The sequence below is a fragment of the Symphalangus syndactylus genome, chromosome 11 (assembly GCF_028878055.3).
Source record: "Symphalangus syndactylus isolate Jambi chromosome 11, NHGRI_mSymSyn1-v2.1_pri, whole genome shotgun sequence".
NCBI lineage: Eukaryota > Metazoa > Chordata > Mammalia > Primates > Hylobatidae > Symphalangus > Symphalangus syndactylus.
This window is the reverse complement of record NC_072433.2, coordinates 25110269-25132932: the sequence shown is the minus strand read 5'-3', so window position 1 is coordinate 25132932 and position 22664 is coordinate 25110269. Positions and strand designations below refer to the sequence as shown.

General features: G+C 42.8%; 2 protein-coding genes across 16 annotated transcripts in view; both read left to right on the top strand.

Moving 5' to 3' along the window:
- Positions 1-15394, top strand: part of ZFP90 (ZFP90 zinc finger protein) — a 35387-nt gene extending 19993 nt beyond the window's left edge. For 9 of the 14 annotated variants that reach the window (XM_063611643.1, XM_055298436.2, XM_055298440.2 and 6 more), the window contains 3 exons: positions 6899-7025; positions 7375-7470; positions 11284-15394. In XM_063611643.1, coding sequence (XP_063467713.1) covers positions 6899-7025; positions 7375-7470; positions 11284-12935 — 1875 coding nt within the window. In that variant the 3' untranslated portion in view covers positions 12936-15394. Of the gene's footprint in view, positions 1-6898; positions 7026-7374; positions 7471-11228 lie in introns of all 14 variants that reach the window. The other 5 variants (XM_055298443.2, XM_055298442.2, XM_063611646.1 and 2 more) reach the window with 2 other exon arrangements.
- The window catches only part of CDH3 (cadherin 3), a 170542-nt gene continuing 155227 nt past the window's right edge, over positions 7350-22664 (top strand). For both annotated transcript variants that reach the window (XM_063611588.1, XM_055298423.1), the window contains exons 1-2: positions 7350-7470; positions 15426-15493. The gene's annotated coding sequence lies outside the window, so the exon portion shown is untranslated. The remainder of the gene's footprint in view (positions 7471-15425; positions 15494-22664) is intronic.

Here is a 22664-nt window from a genome sequence, read left to right as displayed (position 1 = left end):
TGTGGGGTGGTGACAAGGCTTCAGTGAGGAAATGTGAGAGTGCACATAAATGACCGAGTTCAGTGCTTGCCTAACAGCGAGTGTTCGAGAAATCTGAGCTGTTGCTCTTTGATAGTGAACCACCTCAGGAGCTTTTAAAAGATGCTGGGCAGGACCCTCCATGCATGGACAATTGAGAAAAGCTGCCCAGGTGATTCTGGACACTCCACTTGCAGTGTCGGAGATACTAAAATGAAAAGGAGTTTAAGAAATTCCTGGCCGGGCGTGGTGGCTCACGCCTGTAATCCCAGCACTTTGGGAGGCCGAGGCAGGTGGATCACGAGGTCAGGAGATCGAGACCATCCTGGCTAACATGTTGAAACCCCATCTCTACTAAAAATACAAAAAAAATTAGCCAGGCGTGGTGGTGGGCGCCTGTAGTCCCAGCTACTCTGGAGCCTGAGACAGGAGAATGGCATGAACCCGGGAGGTGGAGCTTGCAGTGAGCCGAGATCGCGCCACTGCACTCCAGCTAGGACGACTGAGCAAGACTCCGTCTCAAAAAAAAAAAAGAAAGAAGTTCTTGAGGGAGAAAAATGTAACTAGATAGCTACAGTTCTGAAATGGAGATGGGGACCAAATGCTGAAGGGGGATGGGGAGCACGGAGGATGTGAGGAAGCTTCAGGAGGGAATGGAACAGTGAACTGGTTCTACAAGGATGACTAGGAATTTTTCCTGTGGAACTGAGGGAAGAAAGTACATTATGGTCAGAATAGGATGTATAAAGGCAAAGAGACACAAAAGAATGTTACTGGAACAAAGAGTCCATGTGGCAGAAGCTTTGGGTGTATGACAGGAGGCAGCATTTGAGAGAAAGATGGCCTGAGGTGGAGACCTAGAACAATGTAGAACAGTGGTGTCCCAAAGAAATACACATTCCATGTATAATTTTAAGTTTTCTAGTGGCTACAATGTAAAAAGAAACAAGTGAAATTAATTTTAGTAATACATATTATTTAAAATAATATATCCAGAATATTATCATCTCTACATGTGATATTTTAAAGTTACTAATGAGGTATTTTACATTTTTTCCTTGATAGTAAGTCTTTGAAATTCAGTGTGTATTTTATTTTATTTTATTTATTTGAAACAGAGTCTTGCTCTGTCGCCCAGGCTGGAGTGCAGTGGCGCAATCTTGGCTCACTGTAACCTCCGCCTCCTGGTTCAAGCCATTCTGCTGCCTCAGCCTCCTGAGTATCTGAGATTACAGGCGTGTGCCACCATACCTAGCTAATTTTTGTATTTTTGTAAAGACTGGGTTTCTACATGTTGGCCAGGCTGGTCTCAAACTCCTGACTTCAGGTGATCCACCCACCTCAGCCTCCCAAAGTGCTGGGATTACAGGCGTGACCCACTGTAGGTGTGAGTCACTGTGCCTGGCCCAGTGTGTATTTTACTTAATCACACATGCCCATTTGGACTAGCTACATTGCAAGTGTGGCTTGTAAGTTTGTTTGCTCTTTTTCTTTTCCTCCTAGTATTTAAAAGCAGTTTATAATTGGGTGAACATCGAAATCCTTAATTTAAAAACATAATGAATAGCCACATGTGGCCAGTGGCTGCCATATTAGACTGTGTGGCTCTAGATTGCCATTCCCTGGATTAATGCTGTCATTGGCAAGGGAGGATTTCAGCTGGATTTGAAGGATGAAGGCAAGGGACTGAATTCAGGAGACATTTCTGAGGCTTTTGGTGACTGCAAGGCATAAAGGAAAAATGAAGAGTCAAGGAGGAGGTCCAGGTTTCCAGTCTTCAGTACTGCAGATGGTGATGCAGTAGGAATCTGTGTGTGTGCAAAGGTTGACAGTGATGTTCTTCTCTCTGTACACCATTGTTAGTTACATTGTCAACTATCAGCTTATTAAACTATGATCGGTCTGGTATCAGAGGCCACTGAGTACTTAAGTGGAGACACCACACTGTATTGCCATAAATGTGATGTTTTCTAATTGGGCAAACTCTGTATTTGTACATGTCCTTTCTGGAAGTGCCCTTTCACCCCATCTGCTCATAAAACTCTTTATTTCTGTAGTTCAGGGAACTCATGTTATTGATGAGGTAATTGGATCTCCAGGAGGTGTAAGATCTACTCAAGGATATTATGCATTTATTCATTATGGAGCTTTGTAGGAGCCCATGAAATTGAGTCTTCTCAACTTAGTATATGCTGTTCCTAGTTCCTTGCTTTGGGCTCCACCATTTGGCCAAGATCCTTGTATGTCAGCATAAGGAAAGGGAACATGTGATACTTTTTTTTGAATCTCACTCTGTTGCCCAGGCTGGAGTGCAGTGGCACAGTCCCAGCTCACTGCAACCTTTGTCTCCTGGGTTCAAGCAGTTCTCCCTGCTTCAGCCTCCCAAGTAGCTGGCCTCTAGTGATCTTCCCACCTCAGCCTCCCAAAGTGCTAGGATCACAGGTGTGAGCCACCATGCCCAGCAGTCTGGCAGGTTTTAACAAGATCTCTCTGGTTGTCATATGGAAAATGGACTTGGATGGTGGGGCAAGAGTGAGAGGAGAGATGAACTAGGAGGTTGTAGCAGTAGTTCAGGTAAGAGATGGTGACACGAACTAGGGTGAGGGTGACAGGAATAGGGAAATGTGGGAGGCAGTGAAGGTTTGTGGGTTGTGGTTTTTTTTTTTTTTTTTTTTTTTTTTGAGATGGAGTCTCGCTCCGTTGCCCAGGCTGGAGTGCGGTGGCATGATTCAGCTCACTGCAAGCTCCGCCTCCCGGGTTCACGCCATTCTCCGGCCTCAGCCTCCCCAGTAGCTGGGACTACAGATGCCCACCACCATGCCCGGCTAATTTTTCTGTTATTTTTAGTAGAGGTGGGGTTTGACTGTGTTAGCCAGGATGGTCTCGATCTCCCCACCTCGTGATCCACCCGCCTCAGCCTCCCAAAGTGCTGCGATTACAGGTGTGAGCCACTGCGCCCGGCCTTGTTTTTTTTTTGTTTTTTTTTTTTTTTTTTTGAGATGGAGTCTCGCTCTGTTGCCCAGGCTGGAGTGCAGTGGCACAGTCTCGGCTCATTGCAGTCTCCACCTCCCAGGTTCAAGTGATTCTCCTGCCTCATCCTCCTGAGTAGCTGGGATTACAGGCGCCCGTCACCACGCCTGGCTAATTTTTGTATTTTTAGTAGAGACGGTTTCATTCTGCTTTCCCAAAGAGTTTGCCACGTTGACCATGCTGGTCTTGAACTCCTGACCTCAGGTGATCCACCCACCTCAGCCCCCTAAAGTGCTGGGATTACAGGCGTGAGCCACTCAGTCCGGCTGCAGTGAAGTGTTTGTGAACATGATCAGATTTGTGTTTTGAAGTAACTCTGATAGTGCCCAGGGGAAAAAAAGGGGGTTGGGATCAAGAGTTAAAGAACAGAGGCCAGTGGTTGCCCTGTCAAGGCAAGAAATGATGAGTGGCTTGGAGCAGACGTTTGCTTGCTGGTTAGCACATTCTCCACCTTGAGTGCAGACTCTTTGGGAAAGCAGAATGAAACCAGGAGGCCGGCCAGGTTCAGAGGGTCACACTTGTAATCTCAGCACTTTAGGAGGCCGAGGTGGGAGGATCACTTGAGCCCAGGAGTTTGAGATCAGCCTGGGCAACATAGTGAGACCCCATCTTTATTAAACAAAATAAAACGAAAGAAACCAGGAGGCCATATGTTAAATATGAGGAACCAGTTAAGCAAAGGAGTCCTGATTGGGCAATGACTGTTACTAAACCAAAGAGACAATATGTCTAGAGAGTAGAGTAGGCAATGGGGAGAAGGTTTTACTTCTCACCACTTATCTCAAAATGGCTGGTCCAACCCCTTTATCCTTGCTGGCCATGCCTCTCCCAAGACCAGCCTCCCTTCTCAAGCTTCCCAATCCCTGGATTAGATTCCCACATTTTCTTCTTCCATGCAGATGGCACTTACCTCTTAGGACCTGGTACAGAGCCTACCTTGAAGTGTTCTCTCCCTCTCCCAGTTTTTCCTGCTTTGAGCGCCTGCAGCACCTCACCTTACTGTGTATTGTCTCATATTGTGCTCTAATAAATAATGCTTTTAAAATAAACTGAACCGTATTCAAGGACTGCAGTGTTTTTCTTTTGCATTTTTAGTCTGCCACAGTGTATATAGTAAATCCAGGCACCTCGTAAATATCTAGTCAGTCAGATCTCTAACCTTGATCAGAAAGATGGCCCCTGTTTCATCCCTCTCCTGTTCCTGCAGGGACACAGCCAAGTGTTGAACAGAAATATGGGGCAGAGGAGCCATATGGTGTGTGGATGTGGTCATGCACCTCACTCAGTAGAAGGGGCCACTCCTGCCTTTAATATTCAAATCTCCTCCATCTCCCTAAGGCTCAACTCATTCAGGAAACAGAGGTATAGTGTGAGTCAGGCACTTGCTGGGCAATGGTGGTGTAGAATTTAAAAAACAACCAAAAGTATTATCCCTACCCTCATAATGTATACTGTTTAACTAGGAAAACAAGTATTAAATAGATGAGTAGGTTTATTTGAATAATGGTAGGTGTGCAGAGTGGTTTAAAGCACATGATAGGGAGGTTGACTCTCCAGTGGGGGATCAGAAGACTTCACTGGAGATCTAACCAGCACCTGAAGTATGAAATGGAATTAGCTAAGGGAAATGGGAGGAGTGAATGATACCGTTGAGGAATTTGAGTGAATCCGGTTCAGCTATACCTAAGCAAACAAGAGAAGGGTACAGAATAAGCTGAAGCCTCTGTGAAACCTTCCCTCACTGCTCCAGCTAACTCAGCTCTGCTTTCAACGTCTTTTTGCACTAATTGTCTTTGCCATACTTTATTATATACTTTCTGAAACAGAAGTCTAACCAGGAATTAGCCAGATATGGTAGCGTATGCCTGTAGTCCCAGCTACTCTGGAGGCTAAGGTGGGAGGATTACTTGAGCTCTGGCAGTTGAGGCTGTAGTGAGTCGTGATTGAGCCACTGGACTCCAAGCTGGGTGAGAGAGTGAGACGCTGTCTCAAAAAAAAAAAAAAAAAAAAAAAAAAAAATCCTAACCAAAGCAAAAGTACATAGCTCAAAGAGGCCATGGTCACAGGTGACTCATGGTTTAACGAGGCCAAATGATTCTAGACAATCAGCTCTGTAGCATCAGAACTGACAATTGGGAGACATGGGGCACCTCAGCCAGCCATGTGTCCATGGGATGGTGGAAGAAGAAGTGATTAGAGTGGGGTATGAAGCAGTGAAAGACCTTTGACCTAGCCATTGTAATTTTAGCTAGCGAGCCAGGAGAAATCCTAGCATGTTTGCCCAAAGAATATTTATTACGGTAATGTTTATAATAGCAGAATACTGGAAATAATCTCAGTACCTGCTGACAAGGACTGGTTCATTGATTCATTCAGCAAGTATTTTTTAAGCCCCCACTAGGTGCTGGGCATTGTTCTGGGCACCAGGCATGTAACTGATCAAGATAAAGTCCCTGTTCCCATGGAGCTTACAGTGGAGAGACAGACAATAGGGTAGCAAGCTAATATCTCCGATCATTGCTAGAAGCACAAGTGTCCTTTCTATTGGAATCTATTATGTTCTTGAGTTCAGGTGTAAAGAACTGGGCAGTGAGAGATAGCTGGACTAGCAGGAAAATTAAACACATAATGTGATGGATAGTGGAGGTGCTAAGACAGCCTTCCCGAGGAGGCCATGCTTGAGATGATGCCTGAATAACTGGTTAACTAGTTGTCAACCATGTGGAGATGCAAGAGGCTAGGGAATAACAAACAAAAGGGCTGGGAACAAGTTTGATGTGGTCAAGGAATATCAAGATCAGCATGCGACAGCCTGGTGAGCCATGAGGGAATTGCATTTTACTCTTTTTTTGGGACAGGGTCTCACTCCGTCATCCAGGCTGGAGTACAATGGCATGATCATGGCTCACTGCAACCTCCGCCTCCTGGGCTCAAGTGATCCTCCCAGCTCAGCCTCCTGAGTAGCTGGGACTGTAGGCACACACCACCATGCCAGGCTAATTTTTTGATATTTTGTAGAGATAGGGTTTTGCTCTGTTGACCAAGAGTTTGATGGTCTCAAACTCTTGGGCTCCTGTAACAAAGGAATTGAATGGGCTCAAGCGATCTGCCAGCCTTGACCTCTCAAAGTGTTGGGATTACAGGTGTGAACCACCCGTGCCCTGTTGCATTTTATTCTTAATACAGCAAGGTGTTGTTTGTTTTAATCAGTGGGTACCTGTGATACAGGTGTACTGTGGAGTACTATGAAGCAGTTCAATAAGGTGCAATTATTCCACTATGCAAAGATCTCCAGGATACAGAGCTAAATCAAAAAGCAAGTTGTAGAACAATATGTATCGTATTTCATAAAACAAGATTCTGTGTTGGGGTGTTGTGAGTATGGTTAAGTGGGTGGGTGGGGTGTTAAAAAACATGAACAAGGGACTTTGTGTATACACCAAACTATTAAGAGTGGTTATTTCTGAAAGTAAAGTGGGATTGGTTATGGCAGTGAAGGAAGGTCATCACTTTTTACTACCCACCGTATTTGGATTTTGTAACAAAGAAAGTGAATAAGCAGCAATGAATTGGTGATTGTATTAAAAGGCTTGGCTTTGAAAGAAACCAAGAAGATAGCTAGGTAGGGATACAGGTCTGCAGGACAAATTGCCCCTCATAACTTTCCTGCCTGACATACTGGATCCTTTACAAAATTATGTAAAAAACGAGTTTACATAACCCAATGTTGACTCCTCAGTCTAACAAATGTGTGATCACCACTTGTGATAGATCCTACAGTATGTTCCCAGCATTGCCTTAGAACATTTGTGGGGTTGATCCCCAGTTGAGCAGGAATGTGATCTTACAGGAATCAGTGACATTCAAAGATGTGTCTGTGGACTTCACCCAGGAAGAATGGTACCATGTCGACCCTGCTCAGAGAAGCTTATACAGGGATGTGATGCTGGAGAACTATAGCCACCTGGTTTCTCTTGGTAAGGACCACTTCTCTGAGTATCTTTCCTGCTGATGGGTCTTTCCTTCCTTGGTTGCTACAGTGGTGGTGCCCAGAGCTTAGGTAACTGTGACCAGGGTGCTCAGGGGTCAGAGCTTGTTAATCTTCATTGGGACCCAGCTTTATGGGGTTTTGAGCCTGCTCTTTAGGTAAAAGGTCTTTATTTTGCAAAACTGGAAATAGGCAATTTGACTGCATGACTCCTTAAGTTGCACCTTTTTTTTCCTTCAGAGTTCCTGAGGATCAAGGACTAGTACTGACTTGTCCTTAGGAGGGTTCTTTGTCCACTTGCACAAACAACCAAATCTTGTGTATTTACCCATGAGCAGGATATCAAGTTTCCAAGCCAGAGGTGATCTTCAAATTGGAGCAAGGAGAAGAGCCATGGATATCAGAGGGAGAAATCCAACGACCTTTCTATCCAGGTAAATGAGTGAGAGGCATTAGGAGTGAATGCAGATAATGGCACAACTTAGGGAGGGGGAGATACCCTCCAGCAGCTGGCTTGGGATCTCCTAGATCTGCATAGGAGGCTGAAGCCATCACCTGGCCGACACCTCGTAGGTCTCTCTTCAAAAGGGTGCTCCTGCTCTAGCTGGAATATTTTTCCTCTGGTGGCCTCTGATTCCCTTCATTAATTAGAGATCCCTTCTCTTACTCATTCAGAATTGAACTCCTGTATTTCTTCCTTGAATTGAACTCCCGTATCTCTTTCTTGTATTGAACTCCCCCATCTTTTCCTTGTTTAGTCTTGCTGCTTTCACTGTCAGATGCCCCAGACTTGTAGGAAACACCCACAGCCTTCCTTAATTCTCTCTCCCTTCATAATCTGCCTTCAGACTCCGTGCCTTGCCACCATCTTCTTCCATCTCACGTTCATGCTGCTTTGACTCATTACCTCCCTCCACAGTTCCTGTAGTATCCTCATCTCCCAGTTTCTCTCTTGTTAAGTACTGCTTAGCTTTATGTCTTTAGCTTTTCTTGCTTTTCCCCGTAAGTGACCCTGCCTTAAGGAACCTGCCTTCTAGCCTCCTTTCTTGATTACCTCCTTAACAGAGTACCTGCCTCCTGGTAGTTGCAGCTCTTTATTCTATGCTGTAGACTCAGAAGTCTTCCTTATTTGTACCATAGTTACTTTCATCCTTCTCAGAAGTCACATAGTTCATATTAAATTCATAAAATCTAAATTCATTACCTTTCATCCCCCACCAGTATATTTTGCTACCTTGCCTATTTCCCATTTCTACCCTTGCCTGTTAGAATCCAGTGGATTTTTAATTGCTCAGGCTGGACACCCTAATTAGTTTAGTCTTTTATTTCAACCCAGGTTATTTTCTTCCTATGAGAAGTAGCTTAGATTTTCTTGCCTTTTAACTTCTACTGGTGGCAATGTAAACCAGGGCCCAGATTTTTTAATTAATTAATTAATTAATTATTTTATTGAGACAGGATCTCACTCTGTCACCCAGGCTGGAGTGCAGTGTCGTGATCTTGCTCACTGCAGTCTCTGCCTCCCGGGCTCAAGCAATCCTCCTACCTCAGCCTCCCAAGTAGCTAGGACTATAGATATGTGCCACTACACCCGGCTAATTTTTTGTATTTTTGGTGGAGAAGAAACAAGGTTTCACCATGTTGCCTGGGTGGTCTCAAACTCCTGAGCTCAAGCGATCCACCCACCTTGGCCTCCCAAAGTTCTGGGATTACAAGCGTGAGTGACCACAGCAGCCTAATTTTTTATTTTGAGACAGGGTCTTGCTCTGTTACGCATGGTGGAGTGCAGTGTCTCTGTCACAGCTCACTGCAGCCTTGACCTCTTGGGCTCAAGCAATCCTCTTCCCTTTGCTTCCCAAAGTGTTGGGATTACAGGTGTGAGCCACTGCTAAGGTCCCAGATTTAGACTGCTGTAATTCCCAGTTGGAATAGCTCACTCTGTTTTTTCTTTTCATAAATCAAATGGATTTTTAAAATTATAGCTTTATTGAGGTATAATTCACATACCATGAGATTCACCCCTTTAGAGCATAGAGGTCAGTGGTTTTTTCATATATTCAGATAGTTGTACAAACAGCAATGCTATCTAATTTCAGAACATTTTCCTCACACCAGCAAGAAACCTCATACCCATTAATAGTTACTCCCCATTCCCCACTCCTCTCACTACCTGGTAACCATTAATCTAATTTCTATTTCTATGGATTTGTATATCCTGGATGGTTTGTATAAATGGAATCATATAATATGGCACTGGCTTCTTTCACTTAGCATGATGTTTTCAAGGTTCAATCATGTTCTAGCATGTATCAGTACATCATTCTTTTTTACCATTGAGTAATATTCCATTGTATGGATACATCACATTTTGTTTAATTATTCGTCCGGCCTAATGCTTTATCTTCTTAAAATTTCTGACAAACCATTGCTATTATTCTCTGTACTTTACTATAGAAAATAGAAACTCCCTGATTTAAAAGTTCCCTATCATACCTCCAGTATTATCCTTCTATTCCTGCTAAAACAGATCCCCTTAGGTTGAACTTCTCTTAATATTTTCTGTAAGCAGCGTATCTTTTCCCTCATTAGGCAATATATTCTGCCTATCCAAAGCCATTTGTTCTTCGAGTTCAAGATCTATCTAATCCATGAGATCTGATATATACTGATATATTTATTTATTTCTTCCTTTCCTGACAACAAATATCATCTATATCATCTACACTATAAAAACTCAGATTTAATAATATGCCATCCGATGGTTTTACCCTTTTTTAGTTGCCAAAAGATTGTCTTGTTTCTATTCAAGCTCTGTTTATTATGGTATTTCTATATATTTTATCTGTGTGGCAGAGCATATAGAAAGCAATCAGAACTTACTTGATTGATCAGTAGGAAATCTGGTTAGCAAGAAAACTTGTCTCATTTATTCATTTCAACAAGCATTTTTTGCATATCCCACTGAGAACAATCCTTAAAAAAATTACAAGGCATTCTCTGTCCTCAGGATTTGAGTTGATTCTTATTGCAGGGTAAGGAATTTGGGGGTTTAGGGCCTTATTGTGATTTCTTCTTTCAACAGTTTATTATGAACGTTTTCAAATAGGAAAGTTGAAAAAAATTTTACAGTCAATACCACATACCTACCACCAAGATTATCACATTTGTTGTTGTTAACATGTTATTTTATTTGCTTTGTTAACATTTTGTTTTATTTGCTTTATGATGTATTTCTTTAGCCATCTATCAGTCCATCTTACTTTTTGATGCATTTCCAAGTAAGTTACAGGCATAACTACATTTCACCCCTACACTTTTAGTATGTATGTCATTAACTAGAATTCAATTTTCTTTAGTTTTTAAAAGAAAATGTTATATACAGTGAAATGTACAAGTCTTATATGTACCATCCAGTTGGTTTTGACAAATGCATTCACTTGCCTAACCCAAATTCGTATTGACATAGAACATTTCCATCACTCCAAAAAGCTCTCTGCCCTTAGTTTTTAAAGGTTATCATTCTTAAACCCTAAAAATTAATCAATTTGCTTGTATCAGTGTTCTGAAGTAAAAACAGGGACTTAAAGATCAATTTATTAGCCAGATTGAAATAAATTTTTTGGTCAAGGGAGGTAATTAGTGTAGAACCAGAGCTCAAATAGATGAAAACCACAGTACCAGTTGTAAAGACAAAGATGATTTGCCTCCTGATCAAGGACCTCCTTGATCTCTAAGGGTTATACTTTACAAACTGAGAAAATGCAGTATTTCAAATAATCTTTTCAGTTATATTGCTGGGTACAGATTTTCTCTGCAGCATTTGGAGACCTGGAACCTCAGAGTTGACAGTAAAGAAATTATGAAATGGATATATTAGGAAGGCAGATTTTGTGGTGGTTTCTAAAAGGATAGGAGGCATGGAGAGCATATAGGATCCTAAGATGGACTATGATCCTCTTCCATTTGTATCTGTGCCTAACACAGTCCTGCTCACTTATTTCCTTATTTTCTAACCAGCCCTCCTAGATGGGCTTTCCTCATTCTCTGGACTTACCACATACTCTGGATCTGCAGTCTTCACTATCATTTCTTCACTTTTCCTTTTCTCCACTTTGGGTCTTCTCAGGATACAGGACTAATTTCAAAACTGAGTCATATGTAACTTATATCTCTTTCTTCATTCCTACTCTAGCAGTTTATTTCAACAGGAAGGAGTAGGGGACTTTTGTACTTTGGATTTCTTTCAGACTGGAAGACCAGGCCTGAAGTCAAATCCTCACATTTGCAGCAGGATGTATCAGAAGTATCCCACTGCACACATGATCTCTCACATGCTACATTAGAAGACTCCCGGGATGTTAGCAGCCAGTTAGACAGGCAACAGGAAAACTGGAAGAGACATCTGGGATCAGAGGCATCCACCCAGAAGAAAATAATTACACCACAAAGTTTTGAGCAAAATAAATTTGGTGAAAACTCTAGATTGAACACCAATTTGGTTACACAACTGAACATTCCTGCAAGAATAAGGCCTAGTGAATGTGAGACCCTTGGAAGCAATTTGGGACATAATACAGACTTACTTAATCAGAATAATATTCTTGCAAAAAAGAAACCCTATAAGTGTGATAAATGTAGAAAAGCCTTTATTCATAGATCATCGCTTACTAAACATGAGAAAACTCATAAAGGAGAGGGAGCTTTCCCTAATGGAACAGATCAAGGAATTTATCCTGGAAAGAAACACCATGAATGTACCGACTGTGGGAAAACCTTTCTCTGGAAGACACAGCTTACTGAGCATCAGAGAATTCACACTGGGGAGAAACCCTTTGAATGTAATGTGTGTGGAAAGGCCTTCAGGCATAGCTCATCTCTTGGTCAGCATGAGAATGCTCATACCGGAGAGAAACCCTATCAGTGTAGTCTCTGTGGGAAAGCCTTCCAGCGCAGCTCCTCCCTTGTTCAACACCAGCGAATTCACACTGGAGAGAAACCCTATCGATGTAATCTATGCGGGAGGTCCTTTAGGCATGGCACATCCCTCACTCAACATGAGGTCACACATAGTGGAGAGAAGCCCTTCCAGTGTAAGGAATGTGGGAAAGCCTTTAGTCGATGTTCTTCCCTTGTCCAACATGAGAGGACTCATACTGGAGAGAAACCTTTTGAATGTAGCATATGTGGGAGGGCTTTTGGTCAGAGCCCATCCCTTTATAAACATATGAGGATTCATAAGAGAGGCAAACCTTACCAAAGCAGTAACTACAGCATAGATTTCAAGCACAGCTCATCTCTCACTCAAGATGAAAGCACTCTTACCGAAGTGAAATCCTACCATTGTAATGACTGTGGGGAAGACTTTAGTCACATTACAGACTTTACTGACCATCAGAGGATCCATACTGGAGAGAACCCCTATGATTGTGAGCAGGCTTTTAGTCAGCAAGCTATTTCTCATCCTGGAGAGAAACCTTATCAATGTAATGTATGTGGGAAAGCTTTCAAAAGGAGTACAAGTTTCATAGAGCATCACAGAATTCATACTGGAGAGAAACCCTATGAATGTAATGAGTGTGGAGAAGCCTTTAGTCGACGCTCATCGCTTACTCAACATGAGAGAACCCACACTGGAGAGAAACCCTATGAATGTATTGACTGTGGGAAAGCCTTTAGTCAAAGTTCATCTCTCATTCAGCATGAGAGAACTCATACTGGAGAGAAGCCCTATGAATGTAATGAATGTGGGAGAGCCTTCCGAAAAAAAACCAACCTGCATGATCATCAGAGAATTCATACTGGAGAAAAACCCTATTCTTGTAAGGAATGTGGGAAAAACTTCAGCCGAAGCTCAGCTCTTACTAAACACCAGAGAATTCATACTCGAAATAAACTCTAGGAACCATGAAATTAAGGAATTTGCAGAATGCTTTAGTTAAAATGTTGTTTTGATTCAGGATCAGAGGATTCTTAGAGAGAGAGAGCTTGGGAATGTAATGAATTTTGTGTGTGTTTATACGTTGTGTGTGGAGAAAACTGCCAGTAGACAGATTTTTTTTTACATAAATAAAAGACACATTCTCAGATCTGATTACAGACTAGTGTAAAAACAACTACATATATGTAGCTGGTTGGGGATGATATGCCTATATGTTGGACTTTGCTTTTGAATATATGTATGCAGGATATCAAGTTTCAACATCTTGACTTGTGACCCCCAATGTCAACAGCTTTTTTAAAAAATAAATTCCTGCAGTAATGACCAAAACTCATTTTAAAAATTGCTTAACATCTGCACTCAACTGCAGCTCTTACATTAACTTCACCATGGAAACCAGTTCCAACTCCAGGAAGTCACCATTCAAAGAATTAGATCAACTAGCCCAACCACTTCATTGTACAGATGAAGAGACTGAAAGCCAAAGATGTGAAGTGGTTTCCACAGTATGATACAGCCTATAAGGGTAAAGCTGGGTTAAAAATGCAGGTTTCCTGGATTTGGGGCCCCATGGCCTTGCCAGTGAAAAGGTTATTTTCAGACTCAGAGGGCTTTAAAATAAATTTTAAGATACATCAGATACACAAACATTTAATGGGCATCTATGGATTGGACACTTTGAGAATTCTTAAAAGTATAAGTGGCAGCAAAATGTATGCAAATTTGTCACTAACTATTTAAAGCAACTTCTTGGAGGCTTACAAACCACAATTTAACAGAAACTGCAGATAGTTGAACTACTAGTGACTTTTTTCCCCTTTTCCCAGTTACAATTATACTTTCAGCTAACATATGCCAGTTTCACAGAACTATTAAGTCCCCTTATTGTACTTTTTACAGAATGCCCATGAAAAAGCACTGTCTTAAGCCTACAGTATCAGATAAATGGGAAAACAATAGAAAACTAAGAGGAGAATTTTCCCCTGTTAATTTTATTGCAGAAAAGTATAAGTCTAATTGTCCATTGCCATAAATTTTGTCTTTTACTCAGAGAAACAACATGCACCGGCTCATTTTATGTGCAAAGAAAATGTTTCACCATTAAAAAAATTAACTTGGCTAGGTATGGTGTCTCACACCTGTAATCCCGGCACTTTGGGTGGCTGAGGCAGATAGACTGCTTGAGCCCAGGAGTTCAAGACCAGCCTGGACAACATGGTGAAACCCCATCTCTTTAAAAAAAAAATAAAAAATCCAAAAATTAGCTGGGCATGGTGGCATGCAGCTGTAGTCCCAGCTACTCAGGAGGCTGAGGTGGGAGGATCACTGGAACCCGGGAGCAGAGACTGCAGTGGGCTGAGATCACACTACTGCATTCCAGCCTGAGCAACAGAGCAAGACACACACACACACGCACACACACATCAATTTGTTTTAGTTCTATAATGCTTTTCCATTAGTAAAGCATCAGCTAAGCTTCAGTGGCCTGCTTCATCCCCTAATGACTCCCATGGGCTATCCTAAAGGAATTTCCAGAACCTTTGTTGGTGTGTTGACATTGACCATGCAGACCAATTTGGGCACAACTGGACATTGATTCCTTTTACACAACAGCTGCCTCCCAAAGATAGATAAATTTTCCCAGCCCTAAATATGAATTGTGGGGCAAGATATTGGTGGTATTGATGGTGAACCTTTCCTACTGGATTCTTTGCATGCCAGATAGCAGGATCCATTGCCTTTCTCTCATCATGGATGGCATGTGGCAGCACCCAAGTATTCTTCATTCTTTGCAGGGAAAAAATTTTGCATGGGGGCTGAAATGTAGTATGTGTAGCTCAATTAGTCTCTCCTCTGTGATGCAAAATGGAATATTCCATGGCAGATCTGCCCTTCTGAGATGCTGACCATCCAAAACACCTTGTTTGTGGTGCTCCATGATTAGCTCACATACAATGCCAAGGCTATGCTTGTATTGTCTGATACATAGTTTGACAATGGGTAATTCTACTCAGACCCTCCCTACTGATTGGCTAGGATGCCTGTCAGGAACTCATTTTGCTACTGGTTGTTTGGGGATCCCCTTAGTGGACTACTTTCAGAAATGGCATGAATTGTAACCGAGTGCTGCCCACACTGTTATGGAAGTTTATAAAACCTTAGTTCCAGAAGACCCAAAAGAGATTACTGGTTTGTGTTTGGAGCTTGGCCTATATCCAACCACCACTCTCTGAACCTCAGCACATCTTCATTGACAGGGAGGGAGCCCAGGACATATGTGTGGCTCATTGACTAGAAGGTTTTCTTAGTCCCAACAGCCATACACCATGCACTTATGGATCCCCAGCCTTTTAGGGCTACATGAAATGCATCCTTGTAACATCGTTGTATTCTTTCAATAAATAGCCTTCTGAGTTGAATGGGAGTCAGTTTGTCTTTTTCAATTTTCAGAACTTGGCTAAGATTAAAGAGTGGTGCACCAAGAAGGAGGAATTAACTGCTAAACTCATCACAGCCAGGTGAGTTAATAATAGCTACCATTTATTGAATGCTTACTACTTTAAAGACATTGTGCTAAGTGTTTCACATCTGTCATTTCATTCAATCCTTATAGCTTCTGGTTAGCAGTGTGGTGGTAGCTCTTGTCTTTGCCCAGCATTTTCCCCCTTTTCCTCTTGTAACAATCTGATTGTATTGACTGTAGGAACCTAAGTCAGGGTGTCCCTGGGGCTCACTGATAGTTTTAGGGGCAGGCATGAGACCTCATTCAGCTAATCAGAGTCCTTTGCCAGAATTTTTTCCAAGTAGAGCTGGAAGGAGCCCTACTTTGGTCTTTTGTGTTGCTAGGCCAAAAGATAAAGGCCTAGAGCTTCCTGGAACCTGATTTTTTACCAGAGATGGGAAGTAGGAGAGGACAAGGTTGACATGATGGTGTTCTTGTTTCTATTTCCTGATGTCCTTAGACCTGGCACAATTTCTGAAGCTCTCCTTGGGATTCAGGAAGCTCCCCATCAGTCCAACAATTTCTCCTTTTTGCTCAAGCTAATTTTTTATGTTTCTGTTGCTTGCATTAAAGAAACCTAAAATATGTATGATATACTTGTATCTGCCAGAGCATCTAGCGCACCTCCATGGAAGATAAGAAAAGACTTCTGCACTTTTAGGCATATTGATGGTGGTGATGCTTGGGTTTTTTTATAGCTGCAGTAGGCTTTTCATTTTGCAGTATTCTGACTTTAAGATTGAGCACTTTTTAAAAATACTAAGGTGGTTAATTCCTACTCATCTGTTAAAATGCAAATGGTGCTTCAGGAAAGGTTTTGCTGACTCTCCTATTTCAATTACATTGGTCTCCCTTTTAAAAATTTTCATGGATTACTGTTAATGTCCTCCATGTCACCACAGTTTGTATTTGTGATTATTTGGTTTTCTTATTCCTACACTAGATGGTGAGTTCCAGGAAGGCAAGAATCCATGTCTGTTTCGATAGCTCTTTTTATTACCCTGCTAATTAATGCCAGGCATATGGTAGATACTTAATATAGTGATATAGTGTTTTAAGTAAGCAATTGAGTGGTAGACAAAGAAGACTGGTAGGTAAATGAAAAGATGCTCAATCTTGAAGTCAGAATATTGCAAAATAAAACAATGTAGTACTGTTTCCTACCAATTAGGCTGGCAAAAATTGAGAAATCTGGCAGAGGGGTATTAGAACTTTTATACACTGCTGGCAAGAGGGTAACTTGGTATAATTATTTTGGGGAGTAATTTGGCAATATCCAGTAAAATCAAAGCTAAGCATATCTCATGTCTCAGCAATACCACTTGGAGATACATACCCTAGACTAGAAGTTCTCCCATGTGAGCAAAAGAGACACACACAAAGATGTTTATTGAAGCAGTGTTTTAAAGAGTAAAAATATGAACACAACAGAAATACTGGGAAGTGAATAGGTTAACAATAAGTCATGGCATATTCTTTTTGAGACGGGGTCTCGCCTTGTCACCCAGGCTGGAGTGCAGCAGTATGATCTCGGCTCACTGCAGCCTCCACCTCCCAGGCTCAAGTGATTCTCATGTTTCAGCATCCCGAGTAGCTGGAACCACAGGTGTGCAGCACCACACCCAACTAATTTTTGTATTTTTAGTAGAGATGAGTTTTCGCCATGTTGGCCAGGCTGGTCTCGAACTCCTGGCCTCAAGTGATCCATTTCCTTGGCCTCCCAAAGTGCTTGGATTACAGGTGTGAGCCACCGTGCCCAGTCAATCATGGCATATTCTTATAATTTAACATACAGTTTTTAAATGAAGGAACCAGAGCATCTGGCAAAACAATAAAGAAGAGCCTAGAGCTGTCTATTCCACTCCTATATCCATCCAGCTAAATGTGGCTGAAGAAAAACAGAACTATGACGATTAGTCCCACTTTTTTTTTTTTTTTTTGAGATGGAGTCTCGCTCTGTCGCCCAGGCTGGAGTGCAGTGGCATGATCTCAACTCACTGCAACCTCCGCCTACCAGGTTGAAGCAATTCTCCTGCCTCAGCCTCTGAGTAGCTGGGACTACAGGTGCACACCACCATGCCCAGCTATTTTTTGTATTTTTAGTAAAGATGGGGTTTCACCATGTTGGTCAGGCTAGTCTCGAACTCCTGACCTCATGATCTGCCTATGTCGGCCTCCCAAAGTGCTGGGATTACAGGCGTGAGCCACTGTGCCCAGCTGATTAGTCCCACTTTAATTTCTTGTATGCTAACCTCCAGCATTTGTTTTCCTATCCAGTCATTGTCCCACTCTTAAGTTGCTATTTTATGACTTCTCTCTTTAACCTCTGCAGCACTTTGCCCACTCCTCACTCAGCTGGTGACCTTATTTCCTAGTTAACTGAGAACAAGAAAAGGAATCAGAAGAGGCCAGGTGCAGTGGCTCACACTTTTAATCTCAACACTTTGGGAGGCCGCGGTGGGCGAATTTCTTGAGCCCAGGAGTTCGAGACCAGTCTAGGCAACATGGGAAAACTCTTGTTTCTACCAAAAATGCAAAAAAAATTAGCCAGTCTTGGCCGGGTGCGGTGGCTCACGCCTGTAATCCCAGCACTTTGGGAGGCCGAGGCGGGCGGATCACGAGGTCAGGATATCGAGACCATCCTGGCTAACACAGTGAAACCCTGTCTCTACTAGAAATACAAAAAAATTAGCCAGGCGCAGTGACAGGCGCCTGTAGTCCCAGCTATTCAGGAGGCTGAGGCAGGAAAATGGCGTGAACCTGGGAGGCGGAGCTTGCAGTGAGCCGACATCGCGCCACTGCACTCCAGCCTGGGTGACAGAGCCAGACTCCGTCTCAAAAAAAAAAAAAATTAGCCAGTCTCATAACCTGGTCCAAAAAAATAATTTTTTTTAAAAGGAATCAGAAGATAATTCCTCTTCTCTGTGCATCTTATTCTTGCATTCTTTCTGTTGCTATGGTTGACACTTTGTTCTCTTATCTAAGATCAAGTCCTCCTCTAGTGTATTAGATCCCATCCTTAAACTAGGGCATAATTCCTACAGTTGTTCTCTTTCCTGCATTTTTTGTTTTTGGTCTACTGGATCTTGCCCATTAGCATAATAACATGTATTTTTCTCATCTCAAATATATATATGTGTGTGTGTGTGTGTGTGTATATATATATATATATTTATGTGTTTGTGTGTCTGTATGTGTTCTATATCCGCCTCTACCTACCTACCACTCCATTTCTTGCATCACTTAATAGTAAGATTCCTCAGTAGAGGTGTGGAATACTCGTCTCTGGTTCCTTTTCTTCCATTCACTCTTGTACCCACTCCAATCAGGTATTTGTGTCTGCTCTCATCAAAGATCCCTGATAGATTCCATGTGGCTAAATCCAGTGGTCTTTTTCAGTCCTATTGATGCAGGCAGATGAGCCCATACAGGTGCTTGGCTTCTCCCAGGAAAGAATTCAAAGGCAAGCCAGTGGTGTTAGCAAGTTTTACTGAACTGGAATTGCTCCTGTGAAGCACATCCAACTCCTAGGCAGTGCACCCCAAGTGAGCACTTGTGGACAGTTGGCTAGCTATATTTATACCCATTTTTAATTACATGCAAATCAAGGGGAGGGTTATGCAGAAATATCTGGAAAAGGGGTGGTAATTTTTGGATTATTGTCATGGAAAGGGGTGGTAACTTCTTGGCCATTGCCATGGTATTTATAAATGTCACGGTGCTGGTGGGAGGGTCTTATGCTAATGAGCAATGAAGGAAGCTAGAGGTTGCTTTTAGCACTGTCTGCTGGTTCCCACCATTTCTTCTCTTTATCCTGTTGGGAGTGGAAAATAAGTACTGCTGGTCTCCTACCTCACTTTTACTTGTCTTTTCAACATTATTTGATACATTAGTTGATCACTTCCTCACAGTGACCCTTTTTTTTTCACTTGGCTTCCAGGTTACTAGATTTTCTTATCCTTTATTGACAGCTACTTCTCCCAAGTTATCTTTCCTTGCTCTAGACATAGGAATTCCCCCAGGGCTCAGTTCTGTGAAAGGGCCATGTATGCAAAGCAACCCTCAGATGCTGAAGGAGCTGAGAAACCAAAGAATGAGGCAGACAAATCCAGTTTGTCGGTTTGGGTGATTTTTTAGGGGAAACTTAGAGACAGAAGTGTGGTCTTGGGTGGCCGGAAGGTAGATCTTCACACCACACCCCATCAGAACCAGGGCTTGTATCTTGGGGGAAAGTATACATGCTGTTGAAGGAATGTGCTGAGGGAATGCTCCGGGTATCACAGCTTATGATTTCTGCAACAGCATCAAGGGTTGTTTTGAGGGAAAGGAAATAGGTGTTTCTACATAAAGAGTAATACATCAACTAGACATTTTAGAGGCATTCCCAGACTGAGGGTTAGTCAGAAGTCACATGGTGGATTAAAATTTAAAATCGCTATTTTCCAAACTAGTCTTTATTAAACTCATTTGAAAGGCAAAAAAAAAATAGTAAATAATAAAATTTAAAACTCTTGTCCTCACAGTGGTGCATAGGTATTTGTTGCATGTGCCTCTGTGAATGTTTAAACTCATTTACAGTTAAAGTTGGCCTCCTTTTTCTTATCTGATTCCTCCTCCCATACAACCACCTGCTTGGTTTCCCTCAGGGCATAAGCCTGGAAAACTTGTACACCAGCACACCTGAAGGATTTGGGGGAAGGAATAATGAGCACTGATGCTCCCCAGAGTGAGAAGCTGATCCAAGCCCAAGAAAGAAGGGAGGGACCCAGCACGGTGGCTCACGCCTGTAATCCCAGCACTTTGGGAGGCCAAGGTGGGAGGATCACTTGAGGCCAGGAGTCGAGACCAGCCTGAGCAACATAGTGAGACCTCACCTCGACAAAAATAAGTAATTTTTAGAAAATAATAAGAAATTTTAAAAAAAAGAAAAGAAGGTCTTGGCACTGTCAGAATCAAGCAAAGCGTTGCCACTCCCCAGAAATGCCTTTTGAGGCACCAATTAAAAAGAAGAGAGGGCAGAGGAGCAGAGGGCCTCCTGCAGATGAGGAGCATAAGTGACTATTTGCAGGAGTTGGAAGGATATTACTAATTTTTGCTAATAACTTTTAGTAAAACCCTGGTAATTTTGGAAAAACATACTTTTTTAACAAACACTTTTTTTTGAGGTGGGGTCTCTGATGCAGTGGTGTGATCATAGCTTATTGAAGCCTCAAACTCCTGGGCTCAAGTGATCCTCTGTCCTTAGTTGCCCAAGCAGCTGGGACTACAGGTGCATGCCACCATGACCAGCTGACAAACACTTTTTTTTTTTTTGCCATTTGGAAAGGTAGCAGACACACTAAAAGACAAACACATTTTAATGGATAAAGGAGTTAAGAAATCTGGACCTGAATTATAATGGTATTTTATTGAGCTGTGAACAGGAAGTATTATTGTAGTAATTAATGGGGCTGTTATTCTACTGTCTGCATTAAAAAACTGGCAGTTTGCAGTTCCAAAGTTAGAGTTCTCACAGGATCTTGACAGGGACTTTTCTGTTGGCTTGGAGTTGCTGATAAAGCTCCTAAGGTGAAAACAAAATGTCACATTGCTTTCTAAAGCGTGTCATAGAGACTGCACACGGTCCCATAGGACTCACTAGATGTAAGATTCACAGAGCCACTTGACCCTTGGCCCCTATAGATATAAAAACCATGTAAGGAGGTTCTGATCCAGAGGAGACGGGCCTCATGCACCTGGGGTGAAGCCCCTACCCCACCCCTACAGGGGTGGGGGACTTGGGCACCAAGAATGAGATATTGGGGGATCTGAAAGCGTGGGAGCTTGGCATCTCCATCTCCAGCAAAACCACAGGCCCACTTCACAGCTGTCACCTGGATTTCTTGGGAGAACTTAATGTTTGTTCCTTAAAATGTGTTCCCTGAAGTGTGGAGGTGGAAGGTGGTAAAGGATCGAACAGAGAGGGGTGCCCACAACTGTCTGGAGATTTCAGAAAGGAGGGGGCTGCTGCTGGCAGTAGCCCCTAGCAGCAGAGTGGAAGATCTCTAAGGGTCTGCATTTGTGTTATCCCTGGGAAGGAAAGGATAGGACCACTCCATCTGTTTTCCTTGACATCAGAGATCACAAGTCAGGATTTCAGTGGTTCCTGGATAGGATGTCCTTATAATTAATTGTCCAAACAGGGACCCTGAGAATGAAGGGGAAGCTAATCAGACGGGAAGCTCAGATTGTGCTCTAAAACCCAGATGTATGCTCGCCCTGTACCTGGAGCTCCTGGGAAGGAGGACAAGTGGGCAGGAGCCATAAGGCTGTGTCAGTGGCTGCTCTGCCAAACTCACCTTGAGACTGGTTAGAGGCAAGGATTGCATGAGGCCCAAGGGAAACTAGGCTGCCCTGCTGTGAATCAACACAGAGAGCTGGGATGAAGCTGGACCCAGGGGTGCCATCAGGGCAGACCACAGGCTTCATTGCCAGGTGCAGTGGCACACTTAAAATCCCAGAACTTCAGGAGGCTTGAGGCCAGCAGGTCCAGGCTACAGTGAGCCATGACTATGCCATTGCACCCCAGCCTGGGTGACACAGCGAGACCTGTCTCTAAAAGCAAAACAAAACTCTATATATGGTCAGACTAAGTTTCAATAACTGAAAGTAAGCAGAAAATTGTATTTGCTCAGGTTAAGGGATCCTAACATGGGATTTGACAGTGTTGAGGGATGGGAAGGCATTTAAAGGGTAACATCACACAGGTTAGAAAGGTTTACACCACGAGTTTACAATTAATAATAGGAAGATCTGGGTGTGCCTTTTAAAGAGGTGTCCAAAGGAAGCCCACTGGCATCCTCATACATTTTATGAGCTGAGGTTGGGATGTGTAGTTCCGCCAGGTGTGTTGCACACACATGTCGAGAGCACCTCCTGAATGCAGGGACATGTGGCACAGCTAGGGACTACATTCCCCGAAAGCCTTAGCGGCAGCTCACTTCCACTTCTGGGCTGAACGTCTTCCCTTGCAGTCGCTTTTGGTCTGCTCAGCCACGTGCAGTGCTGAGTTTTCACTTCCTTCTGAGTGGCACAGCGTGGGTACAAGCTTGGCTGCGTGCCTTTCTCCAGGTTTTCTGCACACAGAGACAAGTCATTCTCCTCTTGTGGCTGCCACTAGCCATCTGTGTCCCATGGCTGGGACATCC